This window comes from Phyllobates terribilis, unplaced genomic scaffold, assembly GCF_046119375.1.
Source record: "Phyllobates terribilis strain yellow unplaced genomic scaffold, ASM4611937v1 Scaffold_5__5_contigs__length_657084704, whole genome shotgun sequence".
Taxonomy (NCBI): Eukaryota; Metazoa; Chordata; class Amphibia; order Anura; family Dendrobatidae; genus Phyllobates; species Phyllobates terribilis.
This window is the reverse complement of record NW_027362765.1, coordinates 14,793,134-14,815,594: the sequence shown is the minus strand read 5'-3', so window position 1 is coordinate 14,815,594 and position 22,461 is coordinate 14,793,134. Positions and strand designations below refer to the sequence as shown.

General features: G+C 44.8%; 1 protein-coding gene across 1 annotated transcript; it reads left to right on the top strand.

Moving 5' to 3' along the window:
• Positions 1-2,851: 2,851 nt before the first annotated feature.
• LOC141270567 (uncharacterized) lies at positions 2,852-20,570 on the top strand. Its single transcript, XM_073680640.1, has 6 exons — positions 2,852-2,916; positions 11,213-11,434; positions 11,755-11,878; positions 11,962-12,056; positions 12,255-12,345; positions 17,816-20,570. The coding sequence occupies exons 2-6, from the start codon at positions 11,417-11,419 to the stop codon at positions 18,928-18,930; spliced, it is 1,443 nt and encodes a 480-aa protein (XP_073536741.1). The 5' UTR covers positions 2,852-2,916; positions 11,213-11,416; the 3' UTR covers positions 18,931-20,570.
• Positions 20,571-22,461: the final 1,891 nt, after the last annotated feature.

Here is a 22,461-nt window from a genome sequence, read left to right as displayed (position 1 = left end):
AAACGTGTAGTTTTTTATCATTTTTTTTTTTACATAACATTACAAATTTATCAGTATAATATATGTATATTATTCTTTGATTTTTAAAATAATATATTTTTACAATTTTTTTTACTTAGTCCTGCTATGGGACTTTGACTCTTAGCAGTCTGATTGCAGTTATAAGGCATAGCAATGCAGGAGCATTGTTATGCTTTGTAACTGTCAGTTCTGCACTGACACAAGTTAGTTAGATGATGCACTGCACATGACCTAACTAACTTTCTAGTGCCTGGAGACACCATCGGGTCACCATGGCAACGATCGGCCCTCCGCGATGACGTCGCGGGTGCGCTCATCGGAGTGCAGGCGGCAGCATTTAGGGGGTAACAGTGCTGGAAGCAATGTGCACACCGCTCCTGGCAATGAGTGCAGGATGTCAGCTGTCAGAATCAGCTGACACCCGGCGGCAATCACGCGTACAAGCCTCTGTGCGTGCAAAATCGCCTGGACGTACTCAGTATGTCCAAGGTCGGGAAGGGGTTAAATCCAAATAAGTGACCTGCATAGCTGAAATAAGGAAGATTCTCTGTCCAAATATTTCTGGATCTAACTGTATTCATATATTGATACTATATGGACAAATATTGCATCTCTCGCCCCTACCCCCCAAAACAAAACCCAAAATGTTCTCCTGCCCCGTCTCTTAATCCCAAAATAGACAAGGACATTCGGAGTAGCTCATCATCCCTCTTTTGTAGACTTCTGGAGATAAAGCATCTTCAGCCTCGGCTCTTTACCTCCTACAAACAACATGGTGGGAAAACAAAACACTTTTTTTAATCAGTTATTTTTAATTACAGTTTTTTAAAAGGGAAATTGCAATAAAATGTCCCCCATCCCCTTTTTCCCTTCTCCCAATCTCTAATGCTGGGGTAAGCTTATCTCTACAGAGACCCCTGTACAGGAATATTAGGGCTCCAGCGACATCACATCTATTATATCGAGAATAGCGCTATCTCCATAGCTCTGTACACAAGGACATAGAGATCAGACAAGGTCCTCATATTCAGGCAGCTTCTATTTTACTCCAACCCTCTTTATAAGAACAAGATCAGAGTCTCATTATACCGAGCAGAGAAGCTCCAGGGACAAAGACCCCGTCTGGTCCTAACACGCTGGGGGCCCGGATTCTCTCATTTGTGGCCCCAGCGTTTCTTGTAGAATAAACCCCTTTCTCATCCAGTCCTGTAGTAATGACTTTATCAGGTTTTGTAGGAGGGTTCGTCTGACTCCATCTTATGTTATCAATATCTGTGCGAGAAACAAGAGACGTCCGAGCGCAGTTTTACCGAGTGTCCAGTGTCAGTTCTTCTACAGTCTGATAAAGAGCCGTGGTGTCTCCGACCGGACCTGGGAGTATACAGCTGTATAAAGCGTACACACACAGCTCCATATATACACCGATCCGTACACCTCGTACACACACGGCTCTGTACACACACTGCTCCGCTCCGTACACATATGGCTCTGCTCTGTACACACACGACAACGCTCCGTACAAGGCTCCACTCCATACACCTCGTACACACACGGTTCCGCCTCGTACACGCGCGGCTCCGCTCCGTACGCCTCGTACACGCGCGGCTCCGCTCTGTACGCCTCGTACACGCGCGGCTCGGTTCCGTACGCCTCGTACACGCGCGGCTCCGCTCCGTACGCCTCGTACACGCGTGGCTCCGCTCCGTACGCCTCGTACACGCGCGGCTCCGCTCCATACGCCTCGTACATGCTCGGCTTCGCACGCCTCGTACACGCGCGGCTCCGCTCCGTACGCCTCGTACACGCGCGCCTCCGCTCCGTACACCTCGTACACGCGCGGCTCCGCTCCATACGCCTCGTACACGCGCGGCTCCGCTCCGTATGCCTCGTACACGCGCGGCTCCGCTCCGTACGCCTCGTACACGCGTGGCTCCGCTCCGTACGCCTCGTACACGCGCGGCTCCGCTCCGTACGCCTCGTACACGCGCGGCTCCGCTACGTACGCCTCGTACACGCCCGGCTCCGCTCCGTACACCTCGTACACGCGCGGCTCCGCTCCGTACGCCTCGTACACGCGCGGCTATGCACGCCTTGTACACGCGCGGCTCCGCTCCGTACGCCTCGTACACGTGCGGCTCTGCTCCGTACGCCTCGTACACGCGCGGCTCCGCACGCCTCGTACACGCGCGGCTCTGCTCCGTACGCCTCGTACACGCGCGGCTCCGCTCCGTACGCCTCGTACACGCGCGGCTCTGCTCCGTACACCTCGTACACACGCGGCTCTGCTCCGTACGCCACGTACACACACGGCTATGCACGCCTTGTACACGCGCGGCTCCGCTCCGTACGCCTCGTACACGCGCGGCTCCGCACGCCTCGTACACGCGCGGCTCTGCTCCGTACGCCTCGTACACGCGCGGCTCCGCTCCGTACACCTCGTACACGCGCGGCTCTGCTCCGTACACCTCGTACACACGCGGCTCTGCTCCGTACGCCTCGTACACACGCGGCTCTGCTCCGTACACCTCGTACACACGCGGCTCTGCTCCGTACACCTCGTACACACGCGGCTCTGCTCCGTACACCTCGTACACACGCGGCTCCGCTCCGTACACCTAGTACACACACGGCTCTGCTCCGTACACCTCGTACACACGCGGCTCCCCTCCGTACACCTCGTACACACGCGGCTCTGCTACATCCACACTGTAAACCCCTCCTGACCCCACACATAAACTTCAGCTCATCCAGCACCATGACAACCAGCACAGCAGAGTCCTGCATCCACTGAGGCCCCTGATCATGTGACCCCTGACTCCTCCCCTCCTGTGACCTCATCACAGCTCCTGTGCGCACAGAGCAGCCATATATGTGGTGACGGCTCTGCAGGTGGAGGTATGTGGAGACCCCATTACTGGGCGCAGGGGGCATTAACCCCTTCAGCACGGAGACTCTTTTGGGGTCTCTGTGTGGTGTGAACAGTGACATAACAGCTGTGGACAGAATGCAGCTTAGTTGGTTCCGAAGTCCAGCACAATAATGTAGATACTAGTGATGACATTCGGGGGATTTGCAAGAATACGTGGCAGACAGTGTTGGACTGGGGTGTCTGGGGCCCACATGAGGAATTGATCCTCGGGGCCCACCCTACAGCAATATGCAAATAACTGTTAGCCGTTATCCCTGTTATAGTGGAGCGTCGACTGTAAATCACATGCTGGGATTTGCAATTACGGTAGTTTGCATTAAAGGGGTTCTTTGGTTAAAATAAGTTATCACCGATCCATGGGCTCCACATGATCACTGATCCTGATAGGTGATCACTTATTGATCATTTGGGTCCGAACATTGGAAAACGCACCGATCGGAAGAATGGGGAAGTTTTATCCCTGACAGGACACTTATCCCCATTTTAAAATGCAGCGACAGGTGGGACGTCTGACCGCAGCTCCATTCATTCTCTTTGGGGCTTCCAGAAAAAAACAGCCACTGAGGGAATGAATGGATCAGTGGTCAAGTCACACATGAGCTCCAGTCTAATGGGGATAAAAGCTATACATTCTACCAAACGATGTGAGTCCCAGCAGTCAGACCCCCACTAATCAATAACTTATCACTTATCCTGTGGAGAGGTGATTACTTGTTTTCCCCGGAGAACCCCTGTAAGTGCATCTTGTTCCAAGTATTTAATCACTAATGGAAATAAAGAATTTTCTCCTAATTAATATCAGAGAGAACAAATGACCGCCATACACAACACAATTCACTATACCAATAGTACCACATACAAGGGAGAAATACTGCCACACCATGACTGGACTACATATTACCATCACATAGTGACCAAATAATACTACATACAAGGGAGAAATATCACCACACCATGACCAGACCAGATATTAGCAGCATATAGCATCCAAATAATTCCCCATCATTGCTCTCCCTCATCTCCTCCATCATTGCCATATCTCCCCCCACCTGCTCCGTCATCATTGCCATATCTCCCCCCACTTGCTCCGTCATCATTGCCATATCTCTCCCCCACATGTTTCGTCATCATTGCCATATCTCTCCCCCACATGTTTCGTCATCATTGCCATATCTCCCCCCACCTGCTCCGTCATCATTGCCATATCTCCCCCCACCTGCTCCGTCATCATTGCCATATCTCCCCCCACCTGCTCCGTCATCATTGCCATATCTCCCCCAACTCCACTATCACTAATGCCATGTCATATGTCCCCCCACCTCCTCCATCACCATGCCATGCACATCTCCTCCATCACCATGCCATGCATATCTCCCACCCACCTCTCCCATTGCCATGCCATATATCCCCCACCATGTCATATCTCCCCCCACCTCCCCCATTGCCATGCAATATCTTCCCCCACCATGTGATATCTCCCCCCACCTCCCCCATTGCCATGCCATATCTTCCCCCACCATGTAATATCTCCCCCCACCTCCTCCATCACCATGCCATGCATATCTCCTCCATCACCATGCCATGCATATCTCCCCCTACATCCTCCCATCACCATGCCATGCATATCCCCCCACCTCCACCATTGCCATGCCATATATCCCCCACCATGTCATATCTCCCCCCCACCTCCACCATTGCCATGCCATATATCCCCCACCATGTCATATCTCCCCCCCACCTCCCCCATTGCCATGCCATATCTTCCCCCACCATGTCATATCACCCCCCACCTCCCCCATTGACATGCCATATCTTCCCCCACCATGTCATATCTCCCCCCACCTCCCCCATTACCATGCCATATCTGCCTCCACCTTCTCCATCACCATGCCATGCATATCTCCCCCTACCTCCTCCATCACCATGCCATACATATCTCCCCCTACCTCCTCCATCACCATGCCATGCATATCTCCCCTCGCCTCCTCCATTGCCATATCTCCCCCCACCTCCCCCATTGTCATGCCATATATTCCCCCACCTCCCTCATTGCCATGCCATATCTCCCCCCATTGCCCCCACCTCCTCAATTACCATTGCTCTCCCTCAAAAAAAAACTTACCTCTCAGCACGCTCCCCCGCAGCACCGTCCTCTGCATCCTGCCCGACATCTTTCTCCCTGACACAGGCTTGCGCTGCATGATGACGTCATCAAGCAGCGCGAGCCTGTGTCAGGGAAGAAGCGCCAGGCAGGAAGCAGAGGACGGATCCCTCCAGCTCCACTGCCATTTTCCTCCTGTTGGCAGCGAAGCTGGAGGGAACGCTCCCTGCCCGCCGCACAGGATGAGGGCAATCTGGCCATGGGCCCCCTGGAGCCTGGGGCTCCGAGAAGCAGGCCAGATTGCCCTCCGGGCCCTTGCAGTGCGAAGCACCGGCGGCCATGTTAACCAGGGGCCCCCGTGCGTCCTGCTCGGGCGCCCGCTGAGGACCCGGGCCCACCGGAAAATTCTCCGGTGTCCCGGTGCCCCAGTCCGACCCTGGTGGCAGATATTTGCTGGATCTTCTGCTTTCTGGACAGGTTCCTCCTGTAAATCCTATGAAACAATTCAGGAGAAGATCCTGTCAGCTCTGTGACGTAAGATCCATCAGTAGGCACAAGCAGCGTTTCATGGAAAGGGGGTTGAGGTGTGACCACTCTTCAGTTGCCACATTCCGGGGATGGACGCCTTTTATAAGCCGACATCATGTCCCTTGGGTGTTTCTTATATAGTGATGGTCACATGACAACAAGATCCCGAATGTCAGAACCAATACACATACGTTATATAACGGTAAGAAATGACAAAAGGAACAACAAAGAGGAAGAAACGAACAACCACCGCCGTCCACTGAGTGACCGGATTATAACCTACTAGTAAAATACTCGCGGCTTCGCTCCTGGACAATGATATGTAAATTGTTGGTGCCGCTAAGGATAAATTTTCCGTTTCACCCTGAAGTTGACGTCTTCAGTGTTTACAATTAGTTTTTTCATCTCTTTTCTCTTTTATTAGTTTGTCGTTAACAGTTGTTTATTTTTACACATTTGTGGTAACACTGAGGCGACAACAAAGACTTTTTGAACAAATGTTTATTAAATATTAAAATTTACTCTCCTTTCACAAACACATAGTAAATTAAGAGGGGGACAGCATAGTGCAACCCTGCACCCCCTCCCCTCCCAATGTAAATGATCAGTGGGTAAAGGACAGAGGAGTAAGACTGATTTACAGATACACAGCCTTCTATTGTTGGGCTTTCTGGTAAACTACGTTTTTCCTTTTACCTTCAGGTGCATATATGAGATTTTTGTGGTTACCCATCCTAGAGCAAGCAATTTAGAGTTGACCATGTGAAAATACGGGCTCTCCAAATGAATTCCGACTACTTTAAGTTATTGACCTTGTTCTTTGTTTATAGTCAACGCAAATGCAACTTGGATTGGGAACTGCAGACGCTTAAAATGGAAGGACATGTCAAATGGTAGCCTGGGGATACACGGAATGAGAACATTTTCTCCCTTACAGTTTCCCATAACAATAGTGGCTTCAATAACATTGGGCATCAGGCTCTTAATACACAACCTTGTAACGTTAAACAATTTTGGTGGGTCAAGGTTCTTCAGCTACATTATCGGAGCTCCTACTTTTATAGTAAGCCTATGCAGTGGCATTCCAGGAAGCTCCAAAGAATTCAGGAACTCCAATGTGTACATTATGGCTTGTTCACCATCCATGCCCGAATCAATGGACGTGTATGTGGTCGCTGGATCGGGCAGTCTCCCCTGTATTTGTAGATTTATGGAGCTGACACTGTTGTTTTTAGGCGCTAGGATTAGGTGTTCACAAAGCTACTGATGGTCGTTAAAATTGTCACAAATGTCAGGAAAAACTTGGTCAATAACCTCCAGTACCGAGGACGTCATTTTGTAAAAGTCTTCCGGGAAGGATATTAAACCAGTAGTGGAATCTGTAAGGAACCTGTCATTTCCGATGCATAGTAGGTGGCGTGTAAATTTGTTGGCAGTAGTATTTCCCATCAAGTGAACCTGCATATTAATAGTCAGAGTTATCTATGGAGACATATTCAGAAGCTAAGATTTTAAACAGGCATTCAGCTTGTCTGCTGGTTTTGCTCCCTTAAGAACAGACAACATTTGGCAGAAGTCACCTGCAAAAAGTACAATTCCCCTCATTAAATGATTGGATCCCCGCAGATCTCTCAAGGTGGATTTGAGGGTATCAACCACTTTCTTGTGCGACATGGTATATCAGTCCCAAACAATTAATTTGCAAGGCTGTAATACTTTAGTTTTCCCTGAGCCCTTAACGATATTACAGACAAGAGTTTCCAAGAGTGCTAGATTCAAGGGAAATCCGAGTGTTGAATGAGCCATGCGCCCTCCATGTAAAAGAGACAATGCAGCGGCCAGAGCAATGTTATTGTTTGACCAAAATTCTGTGAGCAGCAAACTAATTAAAAAATGTTTTACCGCTACCTCCTGGTGCATTAAAGAAAAACAGTCTCCCAATTCAACTTGAAATCTGAGCCATAATTGACAAATACGCCGATGTTTGGTCATCAACCAAAAGAGGCTTATTTAATGTGACAAATTCATTCAACTTTTCCAAATCATAGCTTTTTTCTCTCAGAATATCTCAATAAAGGAGTGGTTCTGCAGGTGGGGACCACAGACCACATCTCAGTACCAATGCTTTCTGGCTAATGTTTTGGTCACTTTTGAATGTTGGTTGTGCTTTCACACTCGTGGTAGCATGAGACGGACTCTACAACCCACAGAAGTTGCTCAGGTAGTGCAGCAGTTGCTCAGGTAGTGCAGCTCATCCAGGATGGCACATCAATGCGAGCTGTGGCAAGAAGGTTTGCTGTGTCTGTCAGCGTAGTGTCCAGAGGCTGAACGCGCTACCAAGAGACAGGCCAGTACACCAGGAGACGTGGTGGGAGCCGTAGGAGGGCAACAACCCAGCAGCAGGACCGCTACCGCCGCCTTTGTGCAGGGAGGAACAGGAGGAGCACTGCCAGACCCCTGCAAAATGACCTCCAGCAGGCCACAAATATGCATGTGTCTGCACAAACGGTTAGAAACCAACTCCATGAGGGTGGTATGAGGGCCCAACGTCCACAGATGGGGGTTGTCTCACAGCCCAACACCGTGCAGGACGCTTGGCAATTGCCACAGAACACCAGGATTGGCAAAGTCGCCACTGGCGCCCTGTACTCTTCACAGATGAAAGCAGGTTCACACTGAGCACATGTGACAGACGTGACAGAGTCTGGAGACGCCGTGGAGAGCGATCTGCTGCCTGCAACATCCTTCAGCATGACCAGTTTGGCAGTGGGTCAGTAATGGTTTGGGGTGGCATTTCTTTGGAGGGCCGCACAGCCCTCCATGTGCTCGCCAGAGGTAGCCTGACTGCCATTAGGTGCCGAGATGAGATCCTCAGACCCCTTGTGAGACCATATGCTGGTGCGGTTGGCCCTGGGTTCCTCCTAGTGCAGGACAATGCCAGACCTCATGTGGCTGGAGTGTGTCAGCAGTTCCTGCAAGATGAAGGCATTGAAGCTATGTACTGGCCCGCCTGAATCCGATTGAGTACATCTGGGACATCATGTCTCGCTCCATCCACCAACGTCCCTTTGCACCACAGACTGTCCCGGAGTTGGCGGATGCTTTAGTCCAGGTCTGGGAGGAGATCCTATAGGAGACCATCCGCAACCTCATCAGGAGCATACCCAGGCGTTGTAGGGAGGTCATACAGGCATGTGGAGGCCACACACAATACTGAGCCTCATTTTGACTTGTTTTAAGGACATTAAATCAAAGTTGGATCAGCCTGTAGTGTTTTTCCACTTTAATTTTGGGGGTGACGCTAAATGCAGGACTCCATTGGTTAATAAATTTGATTTCCATTGATGATTTTTGTGTGATTTTGTTGTCAGCACATTCAACTTTGTACAGAACAAAGTATTCAATGAGAATATTTCATTCATTCAGATCTAGGATGTGTTATTTGAGTGTTCCCTTTATTTTTTTGAGCAGTGTACTTATATACCTTCCCATCTGATAGAGTATAATCTCATCAGATGCACATTTTTGATTGTGTAGCTGAAAAATTTACACATCAAAGCCCACCTTATCATATTTGCAAAGCTATTTGATTGACTTCACAGAATTACAATAGTCTACGTTAATGTGCTTCTTCAAACATTTTTCAAAGCAGTGCAGTGTAAGGTACAACCCATCGGTTATTTCAATATCTGTGTACTGATTAAACATTTTAAATCTGATTATTGTGATATATCCTCCCTGTCCAGGTTTCCGTCTTCTGTACAGATGATAACCATCATCTCCTGTCTGTGTTTCTTCAATAAAATTGCGAGGATACTTATTAGTGCATTTTCCTTCTTTCATGCATGGCAATCTTGGGTTAAGTGGCTCCACATGGCCCGTGTGGTCATATTTTTCAAAATAATTTCAAAAAGTACCTGGTCCTCTTCTGGGTTTGGAAGCTCAGCCGAAATAGAACGGTCATATCTTGTCCTTCAGCCATATCAGTATGTGTATGCGAAAGACCTCTTTTTTGTTACTTAATTGAGTACATCCAACATAAATTTTCCCCAAAAATGTGACGTTTTGTAATTACTTCCATGACCTTGATCATTTTTTTTAAACACCCTTGCTGTTAAATAATGTTGATCAGAGGGGCCCAGACTATTCAGAAGCTCTTCCCTTATCTCTGGCCAAGTTGTATTACAATGTAATAAAAAAATCTGGATGGCCTTATATCTGAGCATATGTCATGGCATCCTGACAGTCCCAGTCTGGGACTGGGGCATAAATCCCGCTTCCTCGAGTCCAGCTGTCGTACCAAATGATGTCATCTGGAAGGATGAATTGTATCTCGTTATACTTTACAGAAAATGCGTGGATTCAGGAATTGTTCCCGACATGTATGAAAAGAATGGCCCAGGAGGTAGAATTAAAGGTGGCAAACTGACTTTGCCATTTGAGCAGCACATACCAGGCGATTTCAAGTTAAACTTTTTTGCTTGACAATGTTCGCATATTATGTCCATTTTGCCTATTATGATTTTCAGATGTGACCTATAGTCCTAAATTGGGTCATAGTGAAACGCTTCCAAACTCAAGTCAGCTTGCCTATGTCTTTGCATAAGTTGCATATGTCGATTCCGGTCAGTTTGACGATGTTCATCCTTTTGTTCAGATGTTTCCGTATCCCTTGATTCAACCTGTCTCATCCGATTCTCCTGAAGACGATGTTCCTGTTGTTCAGATGTTTCAGCTGCCTTTGATTCAGCCTGTGTCATCTGTTTTCTTTCAAGCCAGGACTCACATTGTTCACTTGTCTCAGATGTTTGAGACAGTTTTGCTTTTTTAGCTTTTGGATTATCTCGCCCAATATATGATCATTTTTGGGCAGCATTTTAAAAACTAGTCCTTAGTATTATAACTCTTAGTAATCACTCCACACTGATCAGAGATCTAATAGGTGAATCTATATACAGTATATAAATCAGAAAATTTGTGACTGCTTCCCAGTCAGACTGTTCTAGTTGTCCATAGCTACCAATCAGAGCTCAGCTTTCACTTTACCTCATCTGCTTCAATGCTGAAAGCTGCTCTATGGTTGCTATAGGCAACCAAAACAGTCTTACTGTGGGGCAATTTTCATAAATGAGGCCCCGGTTACTTCTGCAACAGCCGTTGCTATAATTACAGACTTTAGACCAACTTATCAGGTTGCCCTACCTTAGCGACTATATGGTTGCTGCCCCTTCAAGAGCGACTCTTTGGGCGCCTTATTCTTTAAGACCCTTGAGCAAAAACTGTGGTTTTGCATTCAACATACAGACACCCATATTCTCCTTTATTTCTATAGAGCCTAAATTTGGGGGACCAAATCTCGTGAAGGGGGAAATTTCGAGTTTTAATGTCCGCAGTATTTTTAGTCTGGTGATAAAGACAGGCCATGCAAAATTTCACTCAAACCGGGTGAAAAATGTAGTTTTGTATTCAATAGGCCACCACACAAATTTTCTACTTTATACATATATATATAGATTTAAAAGAGAAAACTGAATACTGAAAATAATAAATCTCCTCATATGTTTCCCCTTATTATCTCCAGTAATTATTACTGTATTTATGATGTTACATCGGCTCATCTTCTTCTCATTCAGGTCTCTACAATATCGGATCCTCTCAGTGAAGATCTTCTATATAAGAGAATTTTCCTGATTTACCCATAAAAAATGGATATGGACAGAGACAAGATGGCGGAGAGGATATTATACCTCACCCTAGAGATTCTCTTCCGACTTACTGGAGAGGTGAGAGATTCTGATGACGTCACATTACATCATTCTTATCTATGGGAATAACAGATGGACAGAACTGGAGAGGTGAGGACTCTGGAAATGTCTGTAGTGAGATTTATTAATGTGTCTCTCCATAACCAGGATTATACAGTAGTGAAGAAGACCTCTAGTGAGCGCCGTCAGGTCCATGTGTCTGAGGGATGGGGAAAACCCCTGAGCCCAATCACGGGGCCTCCACCTTACCCCCTGATACATGAGGACATCAATGACCAGAAGATCCTAGAACTCACCTACAAGATGATTGAGCTGCTCACTGGAGGGGTGACACTGCTGGGAATGCTGGGACTTTATACAGTAACACTGTTAAGGTATCGGGGGGATGACAGTATCATTGTATGTGTTAGATTCCTATAAGGTGTCAGGATGTCACCGTCTATTTCTCCATGGAGGAGTGGGAGTATTTAGAAAGACACAAAGATCTGTACAAGGACGTCATGATGGAGGTTCCCCAGCCCCTCACATCTCCAGGTAATAGACAGGACGAAATACTCACGGCCTATAATTATCTGTATGTAAAGAATGAATTCAGTCCTTGTATGTGTTTCCTCCAGATCTGTCCAGTAAGAGGACAACACCAGAGAGATGTCCCCGTCCTCTTCTTCCACAGGACTGTAAAGAAGATCCCAATGTTCCTCAGGATCATCAGGTAGATGGAGAGAAGGTGTCATGAGATCTCCCCTATGATGTGTAGACGGCTGTGAAGGTCTTGTGTTTGGTCTTGTTTTATCCACCAGTATTATATGTTTTATACTTGTGTAATGAGAACGGTGGAGATGGCAGGATTAGAGCTGATCATAGATGTGACTCCTCCATCTGTCTGTGACTTTTATAATATTTGTTTCAGGGTGAAGATCAGACCCATATTAATACTACAGAGACATATGTGAGGGGTGATGAGCGGTGTAAGGAGGAGATTCCTAAATATGACTACCCAGGTGAGTAGTGACCACTAAATGCAGAGAAGTCACAGATTCTTCTCAGAAACCGGCTGTGGCTGCTTTACCGGTCGTGTAGTCCGGCCGTATCACAATCGTGTGATCACCATTTTGCTGCAAGAGCATTAACATTCTCCAATGGTTACTCATTTTTTTTTACTGATAAAGACGGTTGAGTTTGATCATTTCAGTAGATGTTATTGTCTATACTCACAGTTTTTGACTACAGTAGTTAGTGCCCAAAAATACTCTGATTTAACCCCTTCCTGCAGCCAGTTTTGTGCTCCTAATCAGGGCCCATTTTTCAAATCTGACGTGTGTCACTTTATGTGGTGATAACTTTGGAATTCTTCACAAAGGATAATTGGAACAAATGGACCTTGCAAATAATTTTCGAACTTCTCTTGAATCCGACAATACCCCATATACGGTTGTACAATACTGTCTGGACACATGGCAGGTTAAGAAGGGAAGGAGCGCCATTTAGCTATTTCAATTCAGATCTTGCTGAAATATGAGTCTCAAAAGAAATGGAGTACCAAGGGCACCATTTTCTTAAGCCTATGGGACTTGTAGTCCTCTATAATGAAAAAAAAACAAACAAAAAACTACAGTAGTATGGACCCTTATATAACAAAAACTCGCCATATAGAACAGGTGGATCACACCCCGTCCCAGTGGATCTGGGGATGACCCTAGAACAGTGCTGCCGAGTAATACTATAAAAAAGGAGAAAAAAGCAGCGAAATTTTTTTTTTAAAAAAAAGTATGCAAATTTATTAAACATATAATGTACAAAATATACAGACCAACAATGAGGAGGAACGCAGCAGATGTAATAATGTACTAAAGGTAGTATCAAGTGTAGGACACATGGAAGATGACAAAAAACACCCAAATCATGACCCAGAAATTCTGGTATAATGTAATTGCACAATGCCCACTGGCCAGTAATAAAGTCAAACTGTTTGAAACTAATAAGTATAAATAGACTGCACAGAGATGGCATGAAGCAATCAATAAGCCCCAAAAAGGAAGGAAGGAGAAACCACCCAAAGTATGCATGTGTCTACTGATCCTGAGTCAATCCTAAACCAAGGCTGCAGTCACACAGGATGAACATGTGCAAAAAATATCAGTCTTGTCAAAGACTCCATAGACACAATGGGAGGGAGAAGGAAAGACGGAACATGGGCAAAGGATAAGTGGTACCTACCAAGAGTACAGCTGCCAAAAGTCAAGTCAGGGGGAGTAGGTGAAGGGTGGTGGGTGCACATGTCTATCCTGTGTGACTGCCGCCTTGGTTAAGGGTTGACTCGGGATCAGTAGACACATGCATACATTGGGTGGTTTCTCCTCCCCCCCTCCTCCCTTTTTCTGAAAGTCATCTTCCATGTGTCCTACACTTGATGCTACCTTTAGTACATTATTACATCTGCTGCGTTCCTCCTCATTGTTGGTCCATATATTTTGTATATTATATGTTTAATAACTTTGCATACTTTTTCCCAAAAAAATTTCATTGCTGCTTTTTTCTCCTTTTGTATAGTATGCACCCGTAGAAGCGCATTCCCGGCGCGGAATGGCCGTCATCCGGTCTTGCACACCCCCATACGCACCAGCCTATCGCTTCTCATGACGAGTTTTGTCTGAATTGAAGAATGTTTTACTGTTTCCGATAGTGAGTGCTACCTTTCTTTTCTTCTCTGCATACTTTTGGTGGAATAGTTTGTAGACACAATGTATTGAGGTCACTGTTCGTGTTCACCTGGCAGCTCAAAAGATGGCTACCACGAACAGGCTTGAAGCTATCTACTCAGTTTTCCAGATCCCAGGGATTGCCTTGCTCATCACTCTTTAACAACTTACTGACTGGGGTGGACTTATGGACTAACTATATTAAAATGCAACATTTATTAGGATATTAAAATTATATTCCATTATCCACCATACTATTCGTGCAGTCTACCCTCTCTGGCCTTTGGATAAGGTCAGAGCTGGATACTAACAATAAGCAAAATGTACTAAAAAATCATGTGCGTTTTTTTTTTCTAATCATAATAATTCTTTTATTTAATTCGACAGCAGCACTATACTTTGATTCCTACCTCACATAATTGTATAATTACCCCAAACTATACACTTAATTCAATTATGCTTGGTACTGTTATATACAGTATGTATAGACACCTCTTATTACACTTTAATGAAATAGGCAACAGATAACTCCTTCAGCTATATACATTGCCACTTATTGCACATTTCCCTTAATCAAATGAGCACTAGGTGAGCCTTTAGGCTGCTAGTATTACCTTATATGTATATACCGTGATAATACTTCACTAATGAAATATCAATGGTAATCTTTTAATTAGGGGAAATACATTTTTCTTTTCCCACAGGGGATTAAATATTCTTTATACAAGGATTTTTTTGTAATGCACATGGTTGGTGCATTATACTGCTTGCATCATAGCTCCTTCAATAGACCATCTTTATTATTCAACTTATACACAGCTGATAGTATGTATGGTCCCTTTGCTCTTCAAATACTGTCCAGATGTTAGGTCAGAGGTCTCAAACACGCGGCCCGAGGCTCTGTTGTGCGGCCCTCAGGCTCCTCAAACAATTGCATCCAATGAGCCACGGGTCACGAACGTCAGTGCTTTTTTTCAACTGAATGTGTGTCCGAGGACACACATTCAGTTGAAATGTAGTGCAGCACAGAGACCAGCTCTCTACACCAAAATACCAGCCACCCGCCAGTCAATGGCCAGCAGCTGACGTCAGCGTCCAGGTGCGACTGCACATGACGTCATTGCTAAGCACCACGGCTGTGGAGGGGGAAGAGGACGCTTTTCTCAAAGGGAGCAAGGTCAAATAAGAAGATTTTTTTTGTGTGTGTGTGTTTAAAGAGTGACAGAATGTGGAACACTGTTACAAGAAGGGGGGCAGGGAAAGGAACATCTCTATAGGCTGGGACCATAATGGGAAGATTACTATAAGATGGGACCAGGACGGGGACATTACTATAAGATGGGACCAGGACTGGGACATTACTATAAGATGGGACCAGGACGGGAACATTACTATAAGATTGGACCAGGGCGGGGACATTACTATAAAATGGGACGAGGATGTGGACATTACTACAGGATAGCGGACATTATTACAGGCTGAAGGACATTATTACAGGCTGAAGGACATTATTACAGGACAGCTACATTATTACAGGATAGGGACCATTATTACAGGATGAGGGACATTATTACAGGTCAGGGGACATTATTACAAGCTTGCGGATATTACTACAGGACAGAGGACACTATTACTGACTGAGTACCTTATTACAGGACAAGGGATATTATTTCCAGATTGGGTATATTATTACAGGGTGAGGGACATTATTACAGGATTGGGAACATTATTACAGGACACGGTAAATTATTACAGGATTGGGGACATTATTACATGACAAGGGACATTATTATAGGACAGGGGACATTATTACAGGATTGGAAACATCATTATAGGATGGGGGGCAGAATTACTATATGGGGCTTATTGTAAAACTACAGTATATTACTGTGTGGGGCCGATTGAGAGGGGAAAAAAAAAGGCAAAACATATATATATATTTTTTTTTTAAAAAGTAAAATAAAGGAATAATATTTGGCCACTAAAAATGCTGTTTTATGTAAAAATTTAAGTAATAGAGAGAAGACTTGTAAAAAAAAAAAAAAAAAAAAAAAAAAAAGCTCAAAAAGTCATATAAAAAAATAATGGCCTCACTGAAAACGTAATCTTCTCATGCAGAGAATGCGGCCCTTCACATTCAAAGTTTTTCTATGTGCGGACCATTTACCCGGCTGAGATTGAGACCCCTGTGTTAGGCGACCACTATGCCACCCCTATTTTATTTCAACAATATTACATTGAACAATTATCCCAGCATCCCGGACTCCCTACATGTGCCATTCATTTATTATTAGCTGATTTTCATATAGGGTTTTCTTAATCTAGACTCCCTCCCGTTGTTTCATACACCTCAACGCGTTTCCCCCATCTCTTTTATGGGTACACCAGGAGGTTTGTTATATTTCCATTCATACAGCTATCTACTGTGCTAGCTAATGTATTCCAAAGCTCAAGAGGTTTTATCTCTTGGCTACGATGCGTATCACCCTTTAACCCTTCTACGTGGATATGGACTTACACAGAGACCCTTAGGCTTGGGCCACGGTGTTACCTGCTGTTCTGTGGTGTGAGATGGGAAGAAGAATAGTCAGGTAGCCGGGTCAGAACCAGGAGGGCAGAGAAAATACAAAATCAGAAGACACAAGAGTAGTCAGTAAACGGGCCGAGGTCACAACAGGAAACAAATACACAAGCCGGGAGCTGAGCACAGAGGACTGAACCAGAGGAGAACAAGGCTGTATCTGGCAGCTTCCGGCAATATGCTTCCAGCTTTAGTAGGGTGTGGTGCTTTCCAAATAGCTGAAGCAGGGAGCAGATTGGACCGCACATACCCAGACTGGATGGTACTACTGGTCCCAGCAACCCTAATCTAAGTGGGTGGACAGAGCATGAGCCACCCAGAGCTTCTGGTTCTGACATCTCCTCCATCACCAGTGCCTCCTGCAGAATGAATAAGGCGGCTCCTGGTGACAGAAGCAGACGTCGCAGGAGCAGATCCCAGAGGAGATGGGACACACCATTTACAGAAGCCCTAATATAACAAAATGGCAGAAAACCAGAGCAATGGAAATCCCCATAAAGTAACTCCATTTTGAAATTTTTAACCCTCTGTGAATTAATCTATAGGAGTACTGACAATTTTGGCTTCACAGCCACTTTCCGTAAATTAGCACGCAGTGGATGTTGCAAAGTGAAAATTGCACATTTGCCATTTTATTGCTCAACACATGGTGCCCAGATTGTGGTCCAGGAGACACACACACTGTAAATTAAGAGGGTTCTTCTCACTATAGTAATACCTAATATATGATTGCTTAATGTGGTTTGTTTGGGCACACTGCAAGACTCAGAAGCGAGGGGAAGATTTGACTTTGGGAGAGCGGATATTGCTGGATTAGTTTATGGAAGCCATGTTTCTTTTCAAGAGCCTTTGAGCCACTAATGATGTAGAAACCTCTGTTTTTCCGCTGACAGATGATGGACCTGATTGGTGACTTGTTTTTTGTGAGATGAGAAGTTTTTATTGGTAACATTTTCGCCTACGTAATATTGTTTGGTGGCTTTTTATTCCATGTTTGTGAGACAGAATGAACAAACAGTTGAAAACCACGCTCCACTGTTTCATGCTAAGAGGTTTTCTATTAGACTGTGAACTGTCATTGTATTGGTGAATAAGTCAATATTTTTACATAACTTTAAAAAGAAATGTTTAAAAAATATAAATGTCAAGGATATTTTATTCAAAAATAATAATTTGTTTTATTCTTGGCAGATGACTGTACCAGGAGATCAGATGGACAGCTGACATCTTCAATTTTCAAATCAGATGATCTTGAGATCACACAGGATGTAATTGAAGTGAATTCCATTACTCCAGATGTACCATCATGCCATCAGCGCAAAGATGTATCATCTGATCCATTGAAACAGGTCCTGTCTTCTGATTCATTACCAACTACTAGAAAAAATCCAAGTCACAAAATAAGCATTAAAAAACAAACTGCTCCTAAATCAAGGAAGCCATTTTCACGTTCAGAATATGGAAACAGTTTTCCGTTCGAAAAGTCTTTTCTTAAACATCAAAATATTTACACAGCGGAGAAAATATATTCTTGTTCCAAGTGTGGGAAATGTTTTAACCAGAAATCAGATCTTGCTAGGCATGAGAGAATTCACATAGGGGACAAGCCATTTTCATGTTCAGAATGTGGGAAATGTTTTAGCCAGAAAGCTAATCTTGCTAGTCACCAAAGAACCCACACAGGGGAGAAGCCTTTTTCGTGTTCAGAATGTGGAAAATGTTATCGAGAGAAATCGCATCTTGCTAGTCACCAGAGAACCCACACAGGGGAGAAACCATTTTCATGTTTGGAATGTGGGAAATGTTTTACAGAGAAATCAAATTGTATTAGTCACCAGAGAACTCACACTAGGGAGAAGCCTTTTTCATGTTCAGAATGTGGGAAATGTTTTACTTGGAAATCAACCCTTAATAATCATCAGAGAAGTCACACAGGGAAGAAGCCATTTTCATGTTCAGAATGTGAGAAATGTTTTAACCGGAAATCAGATCTTGATAATCACCAAAGAATTCACACAGGGGAAAAGCCTTTTTCATGTTCAGAATGTGGGAAATGTTTTACAGAGAAATCAAATTGTGTTAGTCACCAGAGAACTCACAATAGGGAGAAGCCTTTTAAATGTTCAGAATGTGAGAAATGTTTTACCTTTAAAACAACCCTTAATAATCATCAGAGAAGTCACAAAGGGAACAAGCCTTTTTCATCTTCAGAATTTGGGAAATATTTTAACCAGACATCAGATCTTGTTAAAGAAGAAAAGGGGAAGAAAAGGAAAGGGAGAAGGGGAAGGAAAGAAAAGAAGTAAAGTAAGGAAAGAAGGGGGGAATAAAATAAAATGAAAGAAAGGTCTCCATGGGGGGACTTATTGTAGTATTGTAAAATGAGTATTGCCATGTAATATCTTGTATGTAAGTACCTGGATGAGAATGAAGTGATTAACCAGAGTCAGCATGGGTTTGTAACTAACAAGTCATGGCAGACTAACTTAATTTCCTTCTATGACAGAATCACTGACTGGGTGGATCGGGGAAATGCTGTAGATATAGTATATCTTGACTACAGCAAAGCATTTGACAAAGTATCTCACACCATCCTTATTGAAAAAATTACCAAGTATGGAATGGACAAGGCAACTGTTAGGTGGATTCATAACTGGCTTAGTGATCGGACTCAAAGAGTGGTCATAAATGGCTTCACATCCAGTTGGATGAATGTCTCAAGTGGGGTACCACAGGGCTCTGTCCTGGGACCTGTATTGTTCAACATCTTTATCAATGATTTAGATGAAGGAATTGAGGGTAAACGGATTAAATTTGCTGATGACACAAAGCTAGGAGGGATAGCTAATACTAGAGAAGAGAGAGAGAGGCTTCAAAAAGACCTAAATAAACTGGAGCAATGGGCAGCAGCTAATAGAATGGTTTTTAACAGGGAAAAATGCAAAGTACATCTGGGCAATAAAAATGAAAAAAGCATATACAGAATGGGAGGAATAGAGCTAAGCAACAGCACATGTGAAAAAGACTTAGGTATACTAATAGATCATAGACTGAACATGAGTCAACAGTGTGATGCAGCAGAAAAAAAGGCAAATACAATTCTGGGATGTATTAACAGAAGCATACAGTCCAGATCACGTGAAGTCATTATCGCACTTTACTCCTCTTTGGTTTGACCTCATCTGGAATACTGTGTTCAGTTTTGGGCACCACATTTTAAAAAAGACTGACAAATTGGAGCAAGTTCAGAGAAGAGCGACCAGAATGGTGACTGGTCTGCAAACCATGTCCTATGAGGAACGGTTACAGGATTTGGGAATGTTTAGCTTGCAAAAAAGAAGACTGAGAGGAGACTTAATAACTGTCTGCAAATATCTCAAGGGCTGTCACATTGTAGAAGGATCATCTTTATTCTCATTTGCACAAGGAAAGACTAGAAGCAATGGGATGAAACTGAATGGGAAGAGACACAGATTAGATATTAGAAAAAACTTTTTGACAGTTAGGGTGATCAATGAGTGGAACAGGCTGCCACGAGAGGTGGTGAGTTCCCCTTCAATGGACGTCTTCTAACAGAGGCTGGACAGATATCTGTCTGAGATGATTTAGTGAATCCTGCTTTGAGCAGGGGGTTGGACCAGATGACCCAGGAGGTCCCTTCCAACTCTACCATTCTATGAGTCTATGATATCTGTTCCAAGTTTTGTTATGTTTAATAAAAATTTATCTTATTAAAAAAAAGAAATCAGATCTTGTTAGTCACCAGAGAATTCACACAGGGGAAAAGCCTTTTTCATGCTCAGAATGTGGGAAATGTTTTAATCAGAAAGAGCATCTTGATAACCACCAAAGAACTCACACAGTGGAGAAGCCTTTTTCATGTTCTTAATGTGGGAAATGTTTTACTTGGAAATCAACTTTTAATAAACATCAGAGAAGTCACTCAGCGGGGAGAAGCCTTTTTCATGTTCAGAATGTTGGAAACGTTTTAACTGAAAATTGTATCTTCTTAAAGGGATTGTCCACTACTAATACTTTCGCTTGTCATTCCTCAGGTTTGGATTCATACTCAGCTCCAGTGCTGGTGCCATTCCAGCTGTGTCTGGACTCAAATTCTCGGCACTCACGTGAGGTGTTCACATCATACAAGCCCTGCGCCCAATCAGTGGCCTCTGGAATGGCGCCGGCATGGGAGGTTTGTATAAGTGTTTTTTTTTTAATAGAACCAAACATGAGGAATTAGAAGTGGTTGTCCAAGTAGTGGACAACCCTTTTAAACATCAAAAATCCCACACAGAGAAATGTCATTATGATACCTAGAGTGTGAAAAATGAATTGCTGAAAAATCATATTTTGTTGACCCTCAAAAATAACTCAGACGGGGGAAAACTTTATGTTATTGGCAAATTGTACAAAAACATATAACATAGTCATAAGACACAGTTTTTGCTAGTCTCCATCCTGAACAGTGAAAGAACTGCTCTCTGTTCCCCAGCACCACAATTATCTACCGTATTTTTCAGACTATAAGATACACTTTTTTCCTCCAAAATTTTGGAGGAAAGTGGGGGGTGCGTCTTATAGTCCGAATACTATATTACTGTATGGCCATGCATGGTGGTGGGAGTGGGGGAGCGGCAGCTTGGGATGAGCGGGGCACAGGAGGCAGCAGCCTCCTGCTGCAGTCTATTCTGTGCCCGCTACTAAAAAAAATGAATATTCCCTGCTCCCCATGCTCATGGACGTGGACAGCAATGAATATTAATTTTCCTTAATAGCCGGCACACTGTAGCCGCAGCGCGGCTCCTGCTGCCGCTCTGCCGTCTGTGTGCCTGCTATTAAAGCTCATGAATATTCCCTACAACCCACGCCCATGGGTTGTAGTGAATATTCATGGTCTTTAGTAGCGGGCACACTGACCGCAGAGCGGCAGCAGGAGCCACGCTGCGGTGCATTGCGCTGGCTATTGAAGAGACTGAATGGTCACTGCTCCCCACGCACAGAGTCCTGGCGTGGGGAGCAGTGACTATTCCAGCACAGCATCTCACACTGTGTGAGGGCGCATGGCAGAAACGCCTTGTGCGCGCCCTGCCATGCGCGGCTCACACAGTGAGAGTCTTGGCAGCAGAGTTGGACAGCGCTGGAGGAGGTGAGCATGATTGTTTGTTTATTTTTTTTTTTGTGGGCAGCATGATGGGGGCTCAAGGGGTGCCATACATACCAGGGTGGGGGCTCAAGGGGTACCATGCATACCAGGATGGGGATGAAGGGGGCCATACATACCAGGATGAGTGATCAAGGGGTGCCATGCATACCAGGATGGGGGCTCAAGGGGTGCCATACATACCAGGATGAGGGATCAAGGGGTGCCATGCATACCAGGATGGGGGATCTAGGGGTGCCATGCATACCAGGATGGGGGATCAATGTGTACCATGCATTCCAGGATGGGGATGAGGGCCACGTATACCAGGATGGGATGGGGGCCACGTATACCAGGAAGGAGGGGCCATACATACCAGGATGGAGCATATTAACAGAATTGGGGGACATTACCCCAATACCAGTGTCAGCAGCAGACCCCCTCCCCCATAACAGGACATCATGACCACATTTTTTTTTCCTATTTTCCTCCTCTAAAACCTAGGTGCGTCTTATGGTCCGGTGCGTCTTATAGTCCAAAAAATACGGTAACTGATTGGTGCAGAGCAGGAGAGGAAGGTACCGGGAGCTGCACAGAGGTTGCACGTCCTGAGTGAGCAGCTTAAGAACCTTCCACCCGACTAACTAAAGGACTTTCAGACCATGTAACACTGTTAAAGTTGTCAAGTTCAGTT

Coding starts and splice junctions, on each gene's coding strand:
- LOC141270567 (XM_073680640.1), top strand. Junction 12,057..12,254: donor ATGTTCCTCAGGATCATCAG/GTAGATGGAGAG, acceptor TATTTGTTTCAG/GGTGAAGATCAGACCCATAT. Junction 12,346..17,815: donor TCCTAAATATGACTACCCAG/GTGAGTAGTGAC, acceptor TATTCTTGGCAG/ATGACTGTACCAGGAGATCA.